This window comes from Macrosteles quadrilineatus, unplaced genomic scaffold, assembly GCF_028750875.1.
Source record: "Macrosteles quadrilineatus isolate MER2022 unplaced genomic scaffold, UCM_ALF_1.0 Scaffold_6__1_contigs__length_79288215, whole genome shotgun sequence".
NCBI lineage: Eukaryota > Metazoa > Arthropoda > Insecta > Hemiptera > Cicadellidae > Macrosteles > Macrosteles quadrilineatus.
The window spans coordinates 13,280,974-13,304,622 of record NW_026542599.1 but is presented as its reverse complement, the minus strand read 5'-3'; the positions used below and the strand labels follow the sequence as shown (position 1 = coordinate 13,304,622).

Here is a 23,649-nt window from a genome sequence, read left to right as displayed (position 1 = left end):
GGCAATCCTAGCGGTGGATGCCAGAACGTATGCTAACTGCAGCACAGCTGACTTTGTCTTGTTAATGGTACTTAATGAGTTTTATCATGTGAGAAATGTTTTATTAAAATTTACGTAAGTTATTGGACCCTGCCCATTCATAGATAATGTAGGCAAACTGAAGTTTGCTCACCGTCACCATAATTTGTATTTAAAATAAATAGGTAGAACCATAGACAAATAGAATTCTCACATGATAAAACTCATTAAGTACCATTACTAAAACAAATTTTAATGTTTTGCTTCTGATTGATATACTTCATATAATTGACAAGAAAACTTGACTGAAAAAAGTGACTCCAAGAAAAAAACGAATCCAAGCATACCAAAAAAAGTTAATTATTCTACAGGTAATGCTGCCTATATTCCTATATTCTATGGTTGGTGAAGAATCCACAACAACTGGTTGATAAGGAGTACAATATTTGAACCAAATACACTGAAATACAAATTTTAATGTTTAGGTCTACGTACAAAACTATTAAAAACTGAAAATATTGTTATCTTTGCAATACATTGAAGCATAACTAATTCTACAACAACCACTTCACACGCAAAAATCAGTTCTCAATTGTATTGACAATTGTATTGACACCATTCTGTGCTTGATGCTCACGAATAAAGTACTCTGTATTCTGTATTCTCAAAGTCTAATGCGTAAAACATTCATTGTAACTTGTAACATTGATACTAAAACATCAGCAATCTTTACACCACAAGTAGAAACTAATTTTAGTTTATTTTACCTACACAACTTGGAAATGAGTTAAAAATATGATGAATTTAGATTCTAGACAGTTATTTTACAACAGAGATCCTATGAGGTGGGAGAAAAGACAACATTATACTACACATAACTACTACGTACACAACATGTAAATACAAGACTTTTCAAATAACTTATTGAGGCTTCCGAACATGACATGACAAAATTTGATTTTAGGTGCCAGTTTTTTTTGTAGTGGTTTCAAATTTATACCAGTCAGTATATTATGCAAAAACGCTTCATACAAGAACTACTGGTTCTGGTTTTGAAAGAAAACAAATTTTTGTTCCTGAGTTGGAGCTCTGTTATCACCAGACTATCCTGAAAACTGCAAACACCGACACAAACACTCGTGATAGTCCTAAGCTCTACCCCTGTATACAAAACGTACGTGTCCCTTGTGCACTTAATACCAATGTTATTTCACACACCCCAATCACAATCACCGCGGTTGAAAGTTTCTCATTAAGCCTAGAAAATGGCCAACAATTGAGACAACGACTCCTGCTGTCAGGATTGACTTTTGTCCTTCTTGTCCTTGATCTCGATGACGTAACGCTGGGGCACGTTGAGAGGAGGCGCGTAACCATCCGGATACGTCGAGTCCTCAAACAACAACTCGTAATCGTCTGTGAATGTCTGCGGCAGCTGGTTGACGACTGCCTTGTAAAAGCAGGTTGTCTGTGGGAACAGCGCCATCACTGAAAAATGACATTGATTTTTAGGTATTTGAAGTAAAATGGGTTTTACAGTTGTTTTATGGTTCTACACACTGGTACCTATATTTCAGATTAGACCTTTTAATAACTCTTTGCAGTACTTTTTCAGACAGAGGTTGTATGTATGTTAAAGCTTTACAACTCTTTTTGGATGCTTCAAAAGGCTCCATAGATTTTGAAACGGTGAATAGGGGAGGTTGTTTTATTAAAACTATTTTGAAACATGACTTTTATTGCATATTGGACTCATTGTCTATCATCGTTTGATAAAACACAAGTTCCACGATGATTTATAGTCTCGTCTTGCTTCCACGAGGAAGGAAGCTGGAACATGTCAAAATTAGTATAGAAACAGAGTATTCCGATACTGTAGTAGCTTTTGTATTCTTTTAAAGAGCATTCAAATGAAGAAAGGCAGACAAAATCAAAACTGTTAAAAGTTTTCTATTAAATTTTACCGTCGAATATTTCTTGTATCTACCTATTGAGTTTTCTGTGCTGGTTTTTGTTGCTTTAGGTGGGTTACACACACGGTGTTGCATAAATCATGTTGTAAGACACGTTTATGATGGAGTTAAAAGAGACATGCATGTTTGTGTCATTTATTTTGCAATGCAGTATAAAATGTATTTAGAAGACAAAGGATTGATGTTAATTTTAATAAATTGCCAACGGTGCAGGTTTTAAAATAGGTTTGACCCATTCTCTAGTGCAAAATCAAGCCAATTTGTTACGATCTAACAATCACTTGTTTGAAGAAAACTTCCATATTAAACTCAGCACTATGATCAATTAACCATTCAAAGCATGCTTTGTAGATGGTTGAACATCCTTGTTACTTCGAGGATGAGTGCCAGTCCCATGGGCTACGCTTGATGTACAAAATTTCTCACCAAACACTGATCAACCGTTCTTGTGCGATACATGTCTGATACACTGACAATGTTATGGAAATTGACATGTGTCAAAAGCAGTGTGTTTAAGCTCTGATTTGATAACATGTTTTGGTTTCACGTATGACATGCCTCCGACACGAAAGATGTCTCAGACATGATGTCAATGACACTGGGGTGTAACCAGCCTTAGGTAGGCCTATTTTCCTTTGTAAGATAAGGTGGAATTTGAGTATCCTAACACAAACCAAATTTGGTTTCCATCAGTGATAAAAAATGTTTGCTTAACTCTTTAACGTTACTGTTGTTTCCACTTACCTACGGAACCTTTGGGGAAAAGAGCATTAGGATCAGTCTCTGGGTTTGCTCTCATCAGTGGTAGAGGGACGACACTTTTACGACTTAATGTGTGTCTGTCCTGAAACAGAAGAGGCTGATTTAGTAATTAACAACCTACAGTACAACACTGCACTGAAAGAAATTAAACAGCACAACCATATTGATATAGTAAGGGTAAACATGGAACAAAATGACTGACAATGGTAACTGTGATGCATGAACACTAAATTACCGTATCTCCTTAAAAATGCCAGATTTATCTGTTATAAGTTGTGTTATATTGTAAGAGCTCATTACTCTATGTTGTTCCTTTTGTACTTTATAAGCAATGACGTGGAGTTTATTCTTTGTTTTTCTTATTCATGGATTTTGGAGCGAAACCGTTAATTCGCTCTCTCTGATTTTGGCCTTCAAATAGAGAACATGTAATCTGTAAATCAAGTATTGTGTGAAGTTAATAAAAGTTATGTAGAACCAGTAAAATCTGTATATTTATTAATAAAGCCCCACTTGCAACTAAATAATTAATTAAATGAATACAAATTAGAATATGGCGCAGTCTAAATCATTGCAAGTGGGTGAAGATGTTAAGAAAAAGCCTTGTAAGTAATTAAGCCTAATTGGTAAGTACAATGAAAGCATGGCGAGCATCGGATTTTTTAAACCGCCAGAACCATTAAATATCACAGAAAATGTTGCTCATGAATGGACTATATTTAAACAACAATTTCTTCTCTTTCTAAAAGCTACAGAGGCTGGGAGTAAAAGTGATGAAATTAAAGTTGCCCAGTTGTTGAATGTGATTGGGAGGGAGGCATTGGCCATTTTTCAAACTTTTAAGTTGGGGGACATTGATAAACTTAAATTGAACGATGTCCTTACAGCATTTGATAAGTATTTTAACCCTCGTAAGAACATTGTATACCAAAGGTTTTTATTTTTTAAAAGAGTCCAGAAAGAGTCCGAGCCCTTCATACATTTTCTTACAGACTTAAGAAAACTTGCGTCCTTTTGTGACTTTGGGGAGCAGGAGGATAGTTTAATAAGGGACAGACTAGTTTTGTGTATAAGGGACGAGAACTTGCAAGAACGGTTGCTCAGGGTCCCAGACCTTAAACTCGATGAGGCTATTAAACATTGCCAACTGTCCGAAGCAAGTAGGGAGCAGTTTTCGGCATTGTGTGGAAATCGTAGGCCTAATCTATTACAGTCCAATGGTGATAGACCATCAGTACCAGTATTAAGGCCTAAACAAGAAACAGAAATTAGTTTAGCCTCAAATGGACCGAGTCAGATCAAAGAAGAAGTTGTGCATGCAGTTGAAGGTGGTCGCGGAAGACATCAGCAACAGTACCATAGGCCTAAGCCTAGTACGAAGGTAGGCTACAGAGGTAATGCTAAAGGTAATGAAGATAATGTGTATCTGTGTAAAAAGTGTGGGACAAATCATGTTAGATTTAATTGTCCAGCTTATAAAAGGCAATGTCTTAATTGTGGCGAACTGAATCATTTTGTAGTGGGATGTACAAAGCCTAAAGCTAAAAATAAACCTGTAGGAATGCAAAAGCATGTTAATGAAGTGTATGGAGTTGATCCAGACCCACATAACTTTCGAATTGATGCTCTCGATTCTCTTAAACCAAATGTTAAGGAGGAAGTGAAAGGCTGGTTACAAACAGCAAAAATCAACAATACGGATGTTATTTTTAAGTTGGACACGGGGGCGGAAATAAATTTACTCCCATTAGAAACCTTGAAGAAATGTTCACCTGATAGTAAACTTGAAAAATGTGATTTAAAGTTAGAATCCTATGGCGGTTTCAAGTTGGTTCCCGTAGGAAAAGTAACTTTAGTTTGTACCTGTAACAATCTCATGTCAAGGGTGGAGTTTATTGTTGTGGATAACGTTAAGTGTATTCCTTTAATGGGGTTACAGACTTGTATGAAATTAAATCTAATCGTGAGAGTCCAAAATGTTGAAGTAGGCCTACAACCTATCAACAAAACTGAATTTGTTGAGCAGAACATTGATGTATTTACAGGAGTAGGTTGTTTTCCCAAAGTGTATGAACTCAAAATAAATGAAAATGCAGCTCCGGTTGCAAAGCCTCCCCGGAGAGTACCTTATGCGGTACTTCCAAAGCTGAAGGAGACCCTCAATGTCCTAGAAGAAAACACCATCATTTGCAAAAATCCAGAGCCCAAAAGTTGGGTTAGTAATTTGGTAATCGTGGAAAAACCAGACAAGTCGTTGAGGCTGTGTTTAGACCCGCAAGAACTGAACAAAAATATTAAACCTGAACCTTATCTTATTCCTACCATGGAAGAAATCAAGTCTAAGCTAGCCGGTAAGCAGTATTTTTCTGTATTAGATTTAAAAGATGGTTTTTGGCATGTACAGCTTGATTCTAAGTCAGCAGACTTGTGTACATTTAGCTCACCGTTTGGATGTTATTCATTCTGTAGACTCCCATTTGGAATTTCTGTAGCTCCTCAAGTATTTCATAACATGAATTCTGAAATATTTACAGGCATTGAAGGTGTTACTGCTTTTTATGATGATTTATTAATTTCTGCTCCTAATGTACATGAACATGATGTTATTTTGCAAAAAGTAATTCAGTGTGCCCGAGAGAATGGCGTTAGGTTTAATCCTAAGAAATTTCAGTATAGGCTAAGTGAGGTTAGCTTTTTAGGGCATATTTTTTGTGCAGAAGGTGTTAAACTTGACAGTAAGCATGTAGAAGCCGTAACAACTCTACCGTACCCTACAAGTAAGAAAGAATTGCAAAGGGTATTAGGTATGTTTAACTATTTTAGAGAATATGTGCCTAATATGTCCACAATCATAAGTCCGTTAAGAGAGTTACTAAAATCTAATGTTCAGTGGTATTGGTTACCTATGCATTCTAAGTGTATAGAAGATCTAAAGAAGGTCATAACAACGGCACCTGTGCTTGTGCCCTTTGATTGTAGTAAGCAGTTAGAACTGCACACAGATGCGTCAAAAGATGGTGTAGGATTTTGTTTAATTCAAAATGACAAACCGGTCAGCTTTGGTTCTAAGAGTCTTACGCCTACAGAAATTCAGTACTCTCAGGTAGAGAAAGAGTTGTTAAGTGTCGTAATAGCTGTTCGTAAGTATCATCATTTGTTGTACGGGCATAAATTTATTGTATATAATGATTGTAAACCCCTTGAGTCTCTCATGTTAAAACCAATGCATAAGATAATGTCGCCTAGGCTTCAACGCCTTAAGCTTAAGTTGCTCAAGTATAACCTAACAATCAAGCATCGCCCTGGCAAAAGTATGGTAATTCCAGACTTATTTTCTCGGACTAAGAAACTTAATGAGGCGGACCAGCTCTCAAAGGAAGATAGTTGTCAGCCTATCAATGAACTGATGGGCAAGGTAGATAATGTTGTAATTCTTGATGAGTTAGCTTTATCTGAGTGTAAAAAGGTAGAGTTTAAGGAAGCAACAAAAAATGATGTAGCCTTAAGTTTGGTATGTAAATATTTTCAAGAAGGTTGGCCTAGTAAGCAAAAGATTCCTGAATGTGTAAAGGTATACTTTAGCAAGAGAAATGACTTAATAGTGAATGAGGGTCTTGTTTTTCTAGATGGGAAAATAGTAGTACCTTTAAGCTTAAGATCAAGTATGTTAAAGTTGTTACACGAAAGCCACTTTGGCATTGAAAAGACAAAAGCTAGGGCTCGAGAATTGATTTATTGGCCAGGTATTACGGTAGACATTGAGCAGCTAGTTATGAATTGTCAAATTTGTAATAAGTACATGAATGCAGAAGCAAAAGAAAAAATGATATCACATGATATACCAGACTTGCCATTCCACAAAGTAGCTGTTGATATTTTTGAAATAGGGCCTACTTTGTATCTTCTTCTCATAGATTACTTTTCTAAGTGGGTCGAATGTGTGGAAATTAGGTCAAAGAGTGCATCTGAAACAATAGTTCATCTGAAAAAGATTTTTTCTGTTCATGGAATTCCTCTTAAGGTGGTAGCAGACAATAACCCATTCGGTTCGTTTGAATTTAAAGAATTTGCTAACAATTGGGGTTTTGAAGTGATTAATACTAGTCCTTTGTACCCTCAATCCAACGGGCAGGTAGAAAGGACTGTACAAACAGTTAAGAAACTTGTTAAAAAGTGTAGAGAGTCAAAAGACGATTTCCAAATCGCTCTTTTAGAATTGCGTAATACGCCTACGGTGAATGGAGTTAGTCCAGCTCAAGCCTTAATGAATCGTAGATTAAGAACTAAGGTTCCTATCAATAAGAGGTTATTAAACGCAAGGGTACCTACTGAGGTGAAAGAAACATTGTTAGATAAACAGAGTAAATCTGAAGATTATTATAACCGAACTGTAAAGCCTAAAGCTGAGTTTAATTTAGGAGAATTAGTGTTTGTGTATGATTTACGAAAGAGCATTTGGGTACCAGGTCACATAGTAGGGTTTGCAAATGTACCTAGATCTTACATTGTCAAGCTAGACAGTGGTCCAGTATATCAAAGAAATAGTCGCTATTTACGCAGAAGGTTAGGTCTGAGCCGTGACTTGTCCACCAAGTGTCCCACCAATGTCACGCCTCAGAGTTTTTTTTTATAGTGCGAGTACTGGCTTTGCGCCGGAACTCAGTCGGTTTGGGGCTGGCTGCAGTCCTGCAGACCCCAGGGCTTTTTCCGCTGTGTCGGACACATTTTCGGCAGAAGAACAGCGACTGTCATCGTTTCATGTCAAGTTTTGTGTTTGTAATGTTATTTTTATATCAGTTAACATCTAGTCACATTCTCACTGTGCTTCTTACTAACCAATTTCTTGTAACATGTAATTAAACAGATTGCCAGTCGTCAGATGAGTAAGTTGATTGATTATTTTTGATTTGTTTAGGTTAGAAAGTTTCTGATTTAGTTTTGGCCTTCAGCCACATGTTGTGCAGACTTTGAGTGGGTTTTGGCTAGTGAAAAACAAGTATTAAGCACCTTCTGTGCATTGGTGTTACTTTTAATTACCAATTACTTGTTTTTCAAGGCGCTAGACCCATTTCTGAGGCTGGAATTGAACAGAGTTTTGTTGGGCCTTTGGCCAAGCTTTGTGTGGTCAGCTCACAAGTTTTCCTGGTTAGTTTTGTAGTTTTTGTTGTTGCCAAGTTTTCAAAGCTTTCCCCGAGACTCTAGGCCAGATATTACCCAAGAAAACTCACTTTGAAACTCACTTTTGTGCGGGCTAGGGTCCGTTTGTTCTGTGTCCCTGTTAACTTGTTATTAGGCCTAAGGCCTAGTTTGTGCTCAATTTTGTTTTGTTATTGTGGCCTACAGCTTATTTAATGTAAATTTCGTCCCTTTGTCCCCTGTAAAAGTGTTTTTTTTTGTTATTTGTAATGTAGGCCATGTCACTCAGCCTAATTCTTTTTAGTTAAGTAATGGCACCTTCTGGGGGCCAAGCTCGGTCATAATTAGTTAGTTTTAGTGCTCTTACTTGTCCCCTGCAATTTTCATTAGGTTTGGATAATAAATGACCGAGTTATTTAAGTTTTAGTTTAGCGCATTTCTGTTTGCTGAGTGACCGTAGGTAACTGACCCCCTACCTAGCCTCAGGCTAGTTGGTAGGCATGGGTTTGTCTTTTAAAAGCTGCGGGCACTTGTGCCACAACTTTTAAAAGCTTTTTGAGCAAATTTGGTTGGTAATAACCGGAGTTATTACCGGTTTTACCTGAAAATGCACCTCCAGCCAAAGAATTTTTAAGATTTTGTGTAAACTGTTTTTTGAAGTATTTATTGTAGTATTTATGTAATTGTTTTGTGTTTTATTAATGTGTTTTACCCTTCTGGACCAGATAATTCATATTTTTATTGTGAACTCAAATCTTTATAAAATTTTACTGTCAGAATGTGTTGTTAAAATTAGTGATATTTAAAAGTCTATTTATTGTTATGTTTTAGAGCTTTATTGAACTGAATTAATTTATTTCTAGTCATTTTTCTCTTTATCACTCTTAAATACTGTTTTATAAAGGAAAGTCTAATTTAAAAGAAGAATATTATTAATAAAATCACTCTTAAAGGTTTGGACGTTGTCCGAGTGGGGCGGAAACTGTTTTTTGGAGTGTTTTGCTTAAAAAACTAGGTAGGCCTAAGGTTACACTCCAGTTATATGAACTCCTACTAGTTAGACCTGGAAACTGTTTAAAGGGTCCCAGATGGGAGGCTCTTACTGGTTGCTGCTTCCGGAGAGGTTCGCCCAGGGAGACACTACTCCTTCTCCGTCTTCGGGCTGCTCATTACCCTGCTCCTGGGACCAGTAAGCCTTCATCTGCTTTCTACTACTATGCCGCCCTACGCCATCTTCCGGATGGATCACCGCCGCCCACCATTAGTGTGATGTGACTAATGACCACGTTCCGCAAGTTACCATATTTTAAATTTGTTGAGATTTTTGGACTGAATTGAAATTTTGAAAAGGAGCCCCAATAATTATGGTTTAGCTTACTAGTCGTGATCCGTTATTTATTTTTTAGTTATTGTGAAGTATTTATTGTTAATTTATTTAAAGTTTATATATTACAGTTACCATTTTTTTAAAATTATTTTTATTGTTAGGCCTAATTTTGCTACTGGTACCAGTTGTAAGTTTAGAAGGGTAAACTTAAAATTCTAATTAATTTATTTTTTTTAAAAAGCCTTAAGAGATAAAAAAAAAAGAAAAATTCTTTGGATGGTTACTTTGTTTGATTGTTGATTATTTTGTTGATTTCATTGAAAAATTATAGGCTTTGTTCACTATTTGTTTTGTTTTTGATATTCACCCACGGCCTTTCACTTTTGTTAGGGATGTGGGGCGGCCACTCGCACTGTCACTATGGGGGGCATGCTTCCAATAGTTGTTCGTCTGGGGGCGGTGCGAGGGGTCGGCTCAGATGGTAGCAGAGCGTGGTTTTTTGTGCTCTTTCCACGAAAGGCCGTGGTTGGATTTGATTTTTGGGTGATTCTGGTCTGGCAGTCTTAGGAATTTTTTGAAGAAATGTTGTCGTGTTGGGGTAAGCACACTGTTGTTGTAGTTTTTTATTAGGAGCTCGCCCTTGGCCGAGTCACCGGGTGGAATCTGGTTAATGACTTGCATCCTTTGGGAGCAAGAGTGTCTAAAGCATGGCCAAACCCAAAATTGAAACTGTGTGTGTGTGTGTGTGTTTACCTCATCACACAAATGTTAGGTGTTGTCGTTTAGTGTATGTATGTATGTGTGTATGTGGTGAGTGTAAGTCCGTGTTTTTGTTTTGGTGCCTAAGGCGGTGTGTATGGGCAGGTTCTTCTGTTTGGGACCTCATCTGACTGTAGGCATTTCAGTCCAGAGTCTTTAGTTAGGCCTAGTTAAGTTTGTGAATTGTTCGTTGTAAAAAAAAATTTTTTGTGTGTGTTTTGAAGGTAGACCGACTGACTGAAAGCAAAATGGGTTTGTTTGCTCCACTGCCCAATCCCATTGCTGGGGTTTTGAGCGACATTCGCCCGGTTGATGGTTTAGAGGTGGAACCTTTGTTAGAGTTTTTGGGAAAGGTGTTGCACCTGAAGGAGTTCCCAGGCATGGAGGACTCAGTAGTGTTGGAACTGCTGGTTCCACTCTGCCTGAGACCTCTTGGTGACAAATTGTTAGATTGTTTGAAACGGGGAGTAAATTTTGACAATTTTCACAGTGAAGTGCTTGAGCTCTTTGTCCCCTTCAGGGTCATGGAGAGATTGAAGGTTGAGAGAGTGTTTCGACCTCAAAAATTGGATGAAACTCTCAGTCAGTATGTGGGTGACATTTGTGGCGTGTGGCGTGTCCTACGGCTGGGCATCCCTGAAAACCAACTGGTGGACATTGTCTTGCAGGGGTTGAAGCCTGAGGAGCGGTCCAGACTGATTTTTGCTCCGAAGCCTTCTTCTTTTGCAGACCTGGATAGGCTGGTCATCCTTTCACGGAGCGTTCAAGACGCTGATTTTCAGAGGGAGCATGTTTCGGGGCATCTTCCCCAGACTGTTCTCCATCCCGTTGTAGCTTCCGTGGGTCAGGGTCCTGAAACACCGCAGAGACAGAGGCGTCCTATTGTTTGCTTTGGCTGTGGTCTAACAGGTCACTTGAGACGAGAGTGTCGTCAGAGGGTTAATCTTGGGACTTTGTCCAAAAACCTAAGTAGCTCACAAGGGGAAAGTTTGCCTAAACCGCCCTGTGAGAAAGCTGTTTTGGAGAAAGTCAGCAGGAATTTGGTTTCTCTGAGTACTGCCCCTTCTGGGAGTGCTGGTTTTGGGGAGCCTCTGTCGCGGGGAATGAGGGAGCTTGCATGCATGGGAGTGAAAGCGGCGCGCTCAACTTGCCCACGGCTCAGGTCCAAGCAGTGTCACTAGCAGAGCACAAGTAGGCTATTCTAATAGGTCTAGTCAGAGCAATGATGATTTGGTTGATTACAGAATAGGAGGTAATTCAAGTAGGTCCAGCCCAAGTAAATCGCCTATTGTTCAACCAGTTATTGACAATAGTTCTAAGGAGTTGTCACCAGTTAGTACATTGAGCCCAAATCAAAGTAAATCTCCAGAAGTTGTAGCTAAATCACCTAGATATGTGTCAAGGTCAGGAAGGGAGATAAAAAAACCATTGAGGTTTCTAGATAAAGAGTAGAAGTATGACTTAAAGATGTTTTCAAACTTATATTTGCCAAGTGTAATTTAATTTTGATTGAAGAATTGATTATTTTCCGTTGTTGAATTGTAACCGTGTTATAGCCTAATTGGCATTTTAGGAAGTGCCTTCCAGTTTTAATATTTTCATGCTATAACTAAATGTTTTGTAACTAGGCATAGCCTATGTTAAAATGCAGTGGAGAAGTAAACTGCTAGTTTCTTTAAGCCTATTTTGGGTGTGAGTTTTGTTATAGGCCTAAGCCTAAGGTTGTGTTTTGGAATTTTTATGTAATCTTGTAGCCTAAAGCTATTCAAAGAATAACCCTGCTAGTAAGGGAGAAACTATTAAAGGAGATAGTTTATTTGTGTTGCATTTTAAAGAAAATTAAATCTGAAGATTTATAAGCCTAATTGTTGTAACTTTCACATTAGCTAATAACTAACTGAGTGGAAACTGATCAAATGTATTTGTCTACTAATTTCTTATATAAATTGTTAGTATGGTAGGCTAGTAAGAAGTTAGATTGAATAACTTCAATTTGCAGTTTCATCTTTAAATTAATTGTTAGTATGGTTATGTTAGTAAGAGGTTAGATTGAATAACTTCAATAATTATCATTGTTCCATGAGTAAATAAATGATTTGTTAGTAAGAGGTTAGATTGAATAACTTCATTTAGCAATGTTCAATGAGTAAATAAATGATTTGTTAGTAAGAGCTTAGATTGAATAACTTCATTTAGCAATGTTCAATGAGTAAATAAATGATTTGTTAGTAAGGGGTTAGATTGAATAACTTCATTTAGCAATGTTCAATGAGTAAATAAATTGTCACTATGTTTTTGTTAGTAAGGGGTTAGATTGAATAACTTCAATAAACAATGTATAAATTGGTAATTTAAATTTTTGAATTGAATAACTTTTATAAACACTGTATAAATATTAATTTTGGAAAAGTTAAAAATAATATAAGGGGAAAGTTTTTTATTTTTTGTTTGAAGGAATTGTTATAAGTTTTATTTTTGTCAAAGAGGGAAGTGTTATAAGTTGTGTTATATTGTAAGAGCTCATTACTCTATGTTGTTCCTTTTGTACTTTATAAGCAATGACGTGGAGTTTATTCTTTGTTTTTCTTATTCATGGATTTTGGAGCGAAACCGTTAATTCGCTCTCTCTGATTTTGGCCTTCAAATAGAGAACATGTAATCTGTAAATCAAGTATTGTGTGAAGTTAATAAAAGTTATGTAGAACCAGTAAAATCTGTATATTTATTAATAAAGCCCCACTTGCAACTAAATAATTAATTAAATGAATACAAATTAGAATACAGGTTATTAATTAATTAACTATTTAATTAACATTAGTTTAACAAGTACTTAGCTTACTTAGTTACTTTGCTGTTGCAGGGAAGGAAATAGAGCGCACTTTTCTGCAAAACGTTAATAGTTAGGAGAAAATAAAAAAAATTTCCAAATTTGATCAAAATATGTTCATAAACAAGCAAACTACAACAGTTTGCTTAGCTTCCATAAAAATAACATAAGAATTTAAAAATTTACAATTTTCACACATATTTTTACCCCATCAAACCCCCATTCACCTAGTTTAAACATGATGGTTAGCAACTCATTCAAATTAACACAGGTTTATGTATGTATGAAACAAATTTCTTCAAAATTGGATCATTTTTATTCCAGTTATCTCACTAATGAACACACCCAACATACATATATGAATTTGAATGGATGGTGTTTTTGGCGAACTCAGATTGAAAGTAAATCGGTCCTGGGTCTAGGTTTTACCATAAGACTTACGGTAATAGCTTATTCCCTATAGGAAATTAAATGAAAAGATAACAGTGATAGCCATGACAAAAAATATTGATTCTGATAGTTATAAGAACAAATATTTACAGTGATAGCAGTAATACAAACACTGATATCTAGTTTTTTCCTACCTTTTGTTCTTCATCAATGTCATCAACTTCATACTTATTGGTAGCTGAGTTGAATGTCACTACTTCAGCCAAAATCCAGTTTTCTTCTTCTGATTTAACCAGAGCTGCTACCATGTCACCAGTCTGAAACAATAGTAAGCTGTAACATATATTAAACAAACAAAAAACATTGGTTGAGAAACCCAGAAATATTACCTAATTTTGTGAACGGACTAGTAATAGTAGGCCTACCTACCCCAGGTATTAGGTTCAAAATCTCTCATGCACCTGATGGCACCCCAGATATTTGATAATGCCTCAATCCTCTAGATATAGCCCGAAGTAATCTCTAAAACTTTTACAGACTAGATCCTAGTGTCCTGAGATGTGAAGCTACGGCATTAACAAACTATTTAGCACTAAACCACCAGTAAACTACCAGTGCAGGTAATACCTTTGCTATGTAGGAGCTCTCTGCAGGTACAGCGCCACACAGAGGAGGCACTTTCTGACCCGGTCGACCGACCCACAACGGCAGCGTCAGGGCTGAGGTGATCAACATGTTCATCATATCGCCTCGGCCAAATGTCTCCTTGTTTCCTGCACTTCGGGCCTGGAAAACAAACATTACAGTGATTGAATTGAGCAAGCTGTTTGGTGTTTGGAAGAACCCGTAGCAGCAATGTTGTGGGTTTGTGTAGGCCAACTTGATACCTGACACTGACTGTTATCTGAGCAGTAGACTCTCCACTGTGTTGACTCACCCCTTGCTTTGCTGTACAAGTTCCAGTATGAGACCTGAGGCCCGTATGGATGGACAGGCAAATTCTAGATTTAAAATAATTTTCACTTTTTCACAAAAAAAGCCAAAATATCTAGTAGGCCTACCACAAAACCGAATTGATCAACGCCTACAAATGATAATACAGTATTTCAGTAGTAGAGTCCAGCAAACTCGGCCTAATGTGGACTGGAAGGGTGCCGAGTTTGTGAAATGCCGGGTTATCGGGAACTAGGGTTAAAAATAAGAACAATAAAATTTTTAAGCCTTTTAGCAGATATAGTACAAAAAATCCTTGGTACGAGTTGCGAATGATTTGAGCTGGCTTGAGTCCATGTTGTACTCGGATTTAAAAAATCACTAATTTTCTGAGCCAGGTGATGGTCTACACCTTTTCCACTTTTATTTCAGAAAGGGTCAATTGTATTTCAGAATAGTCATTTGTATTTCAGAAATGGCAATTTGTATTTCAGATGTAAGATTTTAATTTTAGAAAGTGTCAATTGTATTTTAGAATAGTAATTTTAATTTCAGAAATCATCACTTTTATTTCAGAAATTGTCATTTATATTCCATAAATGAGTATTTGCATTTCAGTCTAGAAGATATCAATTGTATTTCAGAAATAATTTGTGTTAGGTAACAACTTTGTCATCAGAATTAGGAATTAGCTATGAATTCTTGATGAGAAAAAACCTTTAGTTAGTATAGTTTTTATATCATAGGATGAGAATTAACTCGGAAAAATATCTCATTAGGCCCTGGTCCAATCAGGAAAAAATGTGATAAACTTTTCTAGGCTAACCTAATTAACCTAAACTTATAAGGTTATAACCCTAGGCTTCTTTAAATTAAATTTGAATCAGATCCGCTACAACTGTGTAAAATTGTCTATTCGATCATTTCTGAAATACAATTGACTAATCCTGAAGTATATGCTACAATTTCGGAAATACATATGACTACTTCTGAAATTCAATTGATGTTTTCTGATATAAAAGTTACTAGTCTAGAATGCAAATGATACTTTCTGAAATGAAAATGATAATTCTGAAATACAATTGATGCTTTCTGAAATAGACTTGACACGTTCTGAAATAGAATTAGAAAAGGTGTAGTTATCCAGACTGCCGGGATATCAAGTGCCGAGTTTTCGGGACTCTACTGTAGGCCTATTCCAATATTAAGAAACTGTCATAAGAAATTGAATGAATCTTCAACAGATAAGATACTGTTTAACCTCTATGGTTATTTAATTAATATTTAACCATATGATTTTATTTACTTTCTTTAATAATATTGTGTCTTGGTTAAAAACAGTTTAGTTTCTTTTGACCTTTTAATTTTTAACTAAATAAGAAATAGAACATGGCGCAGTCAAATGAAGAACCCGTATCCCTGAACATTAAGCCTCCTGAAGCCTTTTCCTTCAACCCTCACGACTGGAAGACATGGAAGACTCGTTTTGAGAGGTAATATTCCCTTAGTAATTTAGCTCTACATTCTGGAAAGCATCAGATTGACATGCTTATTTACTGTATGGGGGAAAAGGGAGAGGACATACTTAATTCATTCAGGTTAAATGACAAAGACAAATCTAATTTCAAAGCTGTTATACAGAAGTTTGACGATCATTTCCTTCCTAAAAAGAACTTAATTTTTGAACGGGCTAGGTTTCTGAAACTTACACAAGGTTCCATGCCGATTGAGAACTTTATCACAGACCTTCACAATCATGCAAAAAACTGTGATTGGGGTCAAATTGAAGAGGATATGATTCTGATGGTTTTGATTATTGGTATGCGGGACGAAACACTAAGTGATCGTCTTCAACTTGAACCCGAATTAAAACTAAACACAGCTATAAACACTATCCGTAGATCTGAAGAGCTATCAAGACAGAAACAAACTCTTAACTTGACTGATTGACTGACATAGCATTAATAAATAGAAACACTCAACATCCAGGAATCCCGGTCAGAGACGAAGCCTTCAAGTATTCAAGTATTCAAGTAAGTATTCAACATTTAATTAAGACAAACATTATTCCCAGTGCTCAGCTAATATACAACAGATCACTGCGAGATAACCTGCCTGTTTTACCTAAAAAACTTGAAATCAAACCCGATCTCTCTCAACTAAAGGAAAAAGAAGATACTTACAGAGCATCTTACAAGAGAAACTACGATAGGCGCTACGCTACAAAAGAACTTCCATCGCTGCCTGTAGGTAAAAAAGTATGGATCCAAGACCTAAAAAGAGAGGGGATTATTATCAGCTTAGGACAAGAGCCAAGGTCATACTGGGTTAAGACAGGAAACACTACGATGAGAAGGAATCGACACCACCTTTTGCCTTACAAAGGTAATACAACCAAACCGAACAATCCTATTCATTTGTCCATCAAAGATACAATGTCAGATCCTCTGCCATTTACTACTGTTACTCAAAACAACTCTTCCCTATCAAATACTGCTGAAAGAACAACTACTACACCATCTAGAATAACTCAAGATAAAAGTAAACCTTTTTCACGATCAACTACTCCCAATCAAGAAGCTGCAATAAAACAATCATCAAGAGGCAGAATTATAAGACCTACGAAACGTTTTCCTGACTAAACTCTGAAAAGAAACTCAAAGGGAAAGATGTTTAACCTCTATGGTTATTTAATTAATATTTAACCATATGATTTTATTTACTTTCTTTAATAATATTGTCTTGTATTAGTGTCTTGATTAAAAACAGTTTAGTTTCTTTTGACCTTTTAATTTTTAACTAAATAAGAAATAGAACAGATACCAAGCAACACACATTCCCATATCTGGAGTTACCGGTACTGTAGCAGCCTGTGAAGTGTTAAGCCTAAATCTTCTGAATAGTTTGAAAAAAAATAATCTTAGTAGGCTAATAAAGACGGGTCGGAATAAAATATATTCAAGATTAAAAGAATTTTATGTAAGTAAACTTACAGAAGGCTTAAATTTACATTTCCTAGTTAATAAAATCCAATGATCAACATTTAACCTGGCTTAGTGAAACTAGACTAAACTGTTCACTATATACAGGGTTATTACAAATGATGTTCATGATTTCATACATACATAAAATATAGTTTTATTTGTTATACAAAGAAATAAAATGGTTACAACTTTTGAAAAACTCAAAAAGTTTCGACAAAGATACACAGAACTGTAAATGTTCGATACGGGAACCCCTTGTGGTACGACAGATGTCAATAATGTAGTCAAGCTCTTGCTAGACTTTGGAAAATGTGTCTTGGTCTATTGTTTCCATAGCATTGGTAATCTGTTGCTGGATCTCAAGTATGCTATCTGATAATGGTGGTGTGTACGCCTTATCTTTGATGTATCCCCACAAGAAAAAAATCAGAGGGTGATGTCCGGAGATCTTGTTGGCCAGTTCAGGGGTGCGTCATTATTCGGACCACCGAGCTCGTTCCATATCTCAGGCAGCACATTGTTAAGTTCAGCCCTACTACAAGTAACATTCAAATGCAGCCATTTCTCTTAAATTTCAAGTGTCACTTGCCAATATAGTGGTTACTAGGAGGATAATCGTTAAACATGGTTCTAAAGTGTCGTTGCACACTAATAACAGATTGGTTAATGTAATATTCCAACTGGCAAAAAGCTTTCCTGCCTTCAAATTCAGCCATTACACAACACTTACAACAATTGACTTGACAAACAGCTTATATGCACCCAAACCAATGTAAATGAAACTTTATGAGTTTTTCTTTCCAATGGTACCAACTAAAATTGTCTTGAAACAAATTAACCCAGTAATATTTATAATCAAAATCAGGAACATCATTTGTAATAACCCTGTATAACAAATTTGCTGTATGATGGTGATTGTATGTAAAGTATAGGTTACCTGTATTCTCTGGTCGTTTACAATATTGCGAATCTCATTGATGTAGGTGAGAGCCTGGCGTATCAGAGTCTCTTCCTGCTCAGCATCAGACACTGCTGTCGTGTACAGTCCTTTCAATTTGTTCTGTGCAAGTGAAAAAGTTAGGTCTACTACGAATGTGATTAGGATTAGAAAATACCTGATTAGAACAATACCCCCGCCGCAGCAAACCTGCAGACTTAGCGAATTTCCATTTGCCTGATTGGATTTAAACTAAAATGTCTCCTTAAAAATATCACATTTATTCCCTATTTAAACAGAATTAGTTTAATGAGTACTTAGGTTTGCTGCAACAGGGAGGGTAAAAAAGTTTTTTTTATGTATAATATTAAAAGGTACTGTGGTTTAGTAAGAAATTAATGTATTTTCCAACTTTGATCAAAATATGTTCATAAACAAGCAAACTACAACAGTTGACTTATTGTCCATAAGAATAACATGGGAATTTTAAAATTACAATTTTTTTGAATTTTCTCCGTAACAATTAGGCGCATAATAATGCTTCAATATACTAAATTATTTGTTTTTTTAAGCTCTACAAAATGGTTTAAAAAGAAATTGTGAAATTTTGTGTTTTTAGGATCAAAAATGGGAAAAACCTATTTTTACCCCATAAAACCCCCCATAAACCCCCGTTCCCATAGTCCGATCATGCTGGTTCGCGAACTCATTCAAGTTTATCCCGCCTTACACCTTCAAACCAAATTTTATCAAAATCGGACAAAAATTACTCAAGTTATCGTGCGGATGGACACATATATATATATATATATATCTAATATATAAAATTCTCGTGTCACAGTGTTTGTCTGCAAACTCCTCCGGAACGACTTCACCGATCGTTATGAAATTTGGTGTGTAAATTCTGTAGGTATGCGAATCGGACGTAAACTATTTCCCGTTTTGAAATTCTTAAAAGGGCTCCGCCCCAGTGGCTCCGGAGTTTCCCATGTTAACCTTATGAGAAATGGAATTAATGAATCTTAACAGCTGTTTCAATTAAACAAGTTGGTTCTGTTCTATGATGTTCAATAGCATTAAAGTTACAAGGATTACCAACAGGGTGCAGCACTATTATTTCTTTTACATTTATGACAACAGCTAATTTGCAACCAAAAGGTGAGTGAGCGTAGCGAACGAACTTCAACCTGGAGGCGAGTTAGCGTAGCGAACGAGCTAACCTGAAGGCAAGTGAGCGCAGCGAACGAACTTCAACCAGGACGTGATTGAGCGATGCGAACGAGATCATCTTGAAAATTAAACGTAACGGTACTTTCTTTCCACAGTCTTAGGGGAAACCTATAACTTAGGCGATACGAAGTTCGCCGGGTCAGCTAGTATATATATATATATATATATATAAAAATTTGAACGAATGGTGTTTTTGGCCTCTGGGGACATCAAAATGAAAAAGTAAATCGGTCCCGGGCTTAGGTCTTACCATGAGACCTACGGTAATAGCTACTTCCCTATAGGGAAATTCGCTAAAATGTGCCAAAGTTATAGTACCAAACCAAACTATTAACCTAACAACAAGCATTTGATTTGGTTGGCTTTTTAAATTAAAGGTTAGGTTACAAAAAGGGCTATTTAGAAAGTAAGGAACGTTTTTGACTGATGCCTCTAGGTACAAGCTGATCGCACTACACTTTCGAGTACAAACATGTTCACCTCCTCCACTGTCCAGCCAACAGGGGAAGTGTCATAGTGCTACTGGTTGTAGTAATATTTAAGTTAAAATGTGTGCTGTAATTGAAATGAGGAATGGGTCTGTATTTTGTTTTTTTTTTACTAAAAATTGTTTATAGCCTATACTAAGTTATTTTTAGCACAAAATACCAGCACCCAAATCTGTTTGATGGGAAGGGGCGGACACATCAACTTAAGATATTGAGCATTATCTTGATCTTCGGTTCTAAAAATAGTTTAAATGTTCGAGTTTAATTAGTTACCTGATGATAGGGTGTCAATTTGCCCTCCATTGTGATTTTATCATGAGTTTTAGTGATATTGTTCAGAGTATGATCACTTCTGTTCCTTTCTTCTTCTAAGTCAAAAACAGTGTGATGCAGGGACTTAAGTCTCTCCTAAAAGAAACATTTACAATGTTACGGTATCTCTTTCTGGCAAAATTCTACCATAAGTGAATATTACCCTAAATCTGAGAGGGTAGTAACATTGAATTAATTTAGCATAACAAATAATTGTTACCGATTTAAGTAGGCCTACCTCAACAGCTAATGATGTACATTGCTTAAACATTTGACCATCTTCTATAACTTAGTTCCATTTTTTGTGTGTGTAAAAGTTGAAAAAATATCCTAATTGTAAAAAACAGGCTACCTACCTTAACTTATTTACAGTTTAATATCTCAGGAAAAATTTCTTTATGGAACAAGCTAACCTATCACTTTAGAGATACATCTCAGAGAATGTAGCCTACTCCAATGACTAACAATTTGTTAATAAACTATATTCTGTTGATAAATTAGGCTAATATAATGTTTACTTTTTTATGAGGATTAAAGACAAACAATGATTCTTTCATATTTGGCCCACCTGAACTTGAAAAGCAGCTTGGTCTGGTGGGTAAGACATTTTGGTGGACCAGACGAATTGGTGCTTGACGAATCTCTTATATGCTGTATCTGATGTGAGCTCTTTTGGACGCTGAGAGGACGAAATACCAAGAAACAGCGACAACAAAGACAAGTACCTGTAATAAATAACAGATTCTGACCATTCACTTGAAACAACATAGATGAGGTGGTTAGCCTAATTAATAAATAAAATTTAAGACAGAAACACCCAACAGTCGAATGTGAATGCAGGGTAGGCCTAAGTGAGCGGTTTAGATCGTTTAAAAAAACTGTGCTTGGTCAAGATTTACATTTTTAGGCTGGGTGTAGAACCATGCATAGGCCTCTCTGTTTACCACGCCCTCTTCCACAGCCATATAACATACGGCGTGGTCCTGTAGGGTCACTGTTCAGCTGCACATCAGGTTCTTACTACTGCAAAAGATGGCACTTCTAATGATTACATTTAGGGGACACTATGACCACTGTCGCCAGATTTTTTTAGAACGGCAAGTACTAAGTAACTTAACTGTGTTCAGCCAGTAACTTATGTGTTTCTCCTAAAGGAAAAGGAAACTGACTTTGACAGAAGGAGAGACCAGCATGGCCTATGCTGGTCTCTAATGAGTCTACTTAATTCTACTTATGATTCACGAAACGCCGTAGACTTTGATAGGCCCCGATGTCATCCAAGCAGATCCCTGAAATGCTACCCACGGTATGCTATCAAGATTTTTAACACCCTTCCCAAAACTGTCAAATCAAATCAAAATCTGTTTTATTTCCAAAAATTTTTGTTTACAATATATATAGGCCTACAATATACGAACAATAGTGTCCTGCATAGGCCGTAAAAGACCTGTGCGTGGGACGAGCTCTATTACAAATCTATCTATATATTAATAGGCAAGCATGTTTCTTTAAAACCTTTTTTCTCAGCTCGTGTGCATCGTAGGGAAAATCTACGCATACCGTTGGAAAGCTATTTTCCTGTAGGTGTGCAGAATCCCATTATAAATTTAAATAGGCTCAAAGATAAGCACAAAAAATAAGTTTAAAAGTTGTAAAAAATTAACATGGATCTTATGCGTTGCTATGCTGGTTACGAAATAACAACGAAATATAAACAGAAAATCAAAACAAATGGAGGAAACTCCAATCACATGTTTTATTTACAGTGTGGGGTGAAAATAGTTAAGTGAGTACATTACATATTTTTGGTCGAGTTTCGACCACTGGACGACCTCTCGTTAGAAATAATCTAAAAATTAAAACTAGGCTAAATTAATCAAAATACTATTTACAACTAAGCTATCAGACAGCTACAGGAACAGTTAATGCTAAGGTAGTCGAGTGAATGGAGTTGCAGCTACTGATGTCTGTACGCTAAATATTGTTTGGTGTAGGCCCTACTTGTGTATTATTGTTAGGTATTTTATGTACTGAACTGATAAGTGTCTCAGACTGATCGAGCCCAATCTCCGACAGCCAACTGCTTGCCCAACGTTTATAAACTGGAAGAGATAGGCCTAAGTTACCTGTAGATCTCTAATCTCTGATGGTATATTCCTGTACAAAAAATTCAAAGAGAGACAAACTGTGAGACTTGAAGATTAAGCCTTTAAAAAGACCCTCCTTAAAGCACTGGTGAAAAGGCCGTTGTACTCGTTGGCCGAGCTAGAAGAGCCACTCTTGATGAATATTCAAACTAACTTAGCCCTAGATAATCCAAACCGCCATGCCACTCCTTCCCTAAGGAGGTTTTCATCGGTTCCTGACCAGGAACACAAGACGCTATAGCCCTAGATGGTTGACATCATGATGGACATTATATTAGCCTAGGCTACACTAAGTTAAACCTAGGCCTAGCCTGTAAACTGTTGCCCAAACTTACAATATTAATAGCAAAATGACTGTTACTCCTCATTTAATCTTCTTATCATTAGAATGCTAGTATTAAGGATAATTTGAACACCTCACTCAATATTGTGTAAATTCCTTTAAAGATATTGCAAATAAACACTCCACACTTCTTAAAATGTCCAGATGAGCTACACCAAGTCCAAATGACTTCCACTTCTTCAGAGCACATAACCAGTTTAAATTGACGGATTTTAGTTCTCAAAGATCACAAAAATAACAATTTGTAGAATTTGTACAAATATGGTACAGTATTAAGAATAAAAAATCTTTAAATTCCAAATTGTGGGATTCAGCGGTGATTGTTTTGTAAACAACTTAACAACATAAACTCAACTTTCAACAACAAACAACAAAACTAACAAACAGCTGATATTTTCCCGAGTTTTTATCTGAAACTGATTCGCAGCGCGTCCAAAGCATCATGAAGCTTTACTACTGTTTGGAGTCCACATGAAAAAGTATTATTCTTGGCAAAAAAAAAAAAAAAAAAAAAAAAATTAAAATTGAGGTTATTCTGCCGCAGAGTAACGGTAAACAATTATAGTTTGACAAAAGTCATTCCAAAAATCTCCTATTTCATAAAAAAATGTGGGGACTTGATAAAAATTAAATCCTTAGTTAATATTATTGATTTAACATTATTGGCCAACATTATTCAGTTTTTTTTCGTTTTCAAATAATGTACATTTAATTCCGATGAAATGCAGTTTAAAGTGATTGGAATGCGTATAATTATTTAAACTAGAGGTCGTCCAGTGGTCGAAACTCGACTAAAAATATTTAATGTATAGACATGTATAGACTTCTTTATTTTCATTCCACACGTTGAATAGAACATGTGATTGAAGTTTCTTCCATTTGTTTTGATTTTCTGTTTATATTTCGTTGTTATTTCGTCACCAGCATGGCAACTCATAATATCCATGTTAAATTTTTCAAAATTTTAATTCATTTTTTGTGCTTATTTTTAAGCCTATTTTAATTTATATAGGGATTCTGCACACCTACAGGAAAATAGCTTTCTAACAGTATGCGTAGATTTTTTCTACGATGCACACGATC

The 23,649-nt window shown here is 36.1% G+C and overlaps 1 protein-coding gene across 1 annotated transcript; it reads right to left on the bottom strand.

Annotated features, from left to right (window-relative positions):
- Nucleotides 1–450: 450 nt before the first annotated feature.
- Nucleotides 451–22,896, bottom strand: LOC128997001 (SAGA-associated factor 29). The gene is made up of 8 exons (XM_054422573.1): nucleotides 22,559–22,896; nucleotides 20,645–20,801; nucleotides 20,038–20,172; nucleotides 18,047–18,169; nucleotides 13,820–13,978; nucleotides 13,387–13,509; nucleotides 2,736–2,835; nucleotides 451–1,506 (listed from the first exon to the last, which is right to left on the bottom strand). Exons 2-8 carry the CDS (start codon nucleotides 20,681–20,683, stop codon nucleotides 1,316–1,318), a joined length of 870 nt encoding a protein of 289 aa, XP_054278548.1. The 5' UTR covers nucleotides 20,684–20,801; nucleotides 22,559–22,896; the 3' UTR covers nucleotides 451–1,315.
- Nucleotides 22,897–23,649: the final 753 nt, after the last annotated feature.

Excerpts from the sequence above, each read along its gene's own strand:
- LOC128997001 (XM_054422573.1), bottom strand. The coding sequence starts at position 20,683 with ATGTCTTACCCACCAGACCAAGCTGCTTTTCAAGTTCAG. Across the intron at positions 20,173-20,644 it reads AAGCTGCTTTTCAAGTTCAG|GAGAGACTTAAGTCCCTGCA; the intron begins GTGGGCCAAATA and ends TGTTTCTTTTAG. Across the intron at positions 1,507-2,735 it reads TTTCCCCAAAGGTTCCGTAG|TGATGGCGCTGTTCCCACAG; the intron begins GTAAGTGGAAAC and ends GTCATTTTTCAG.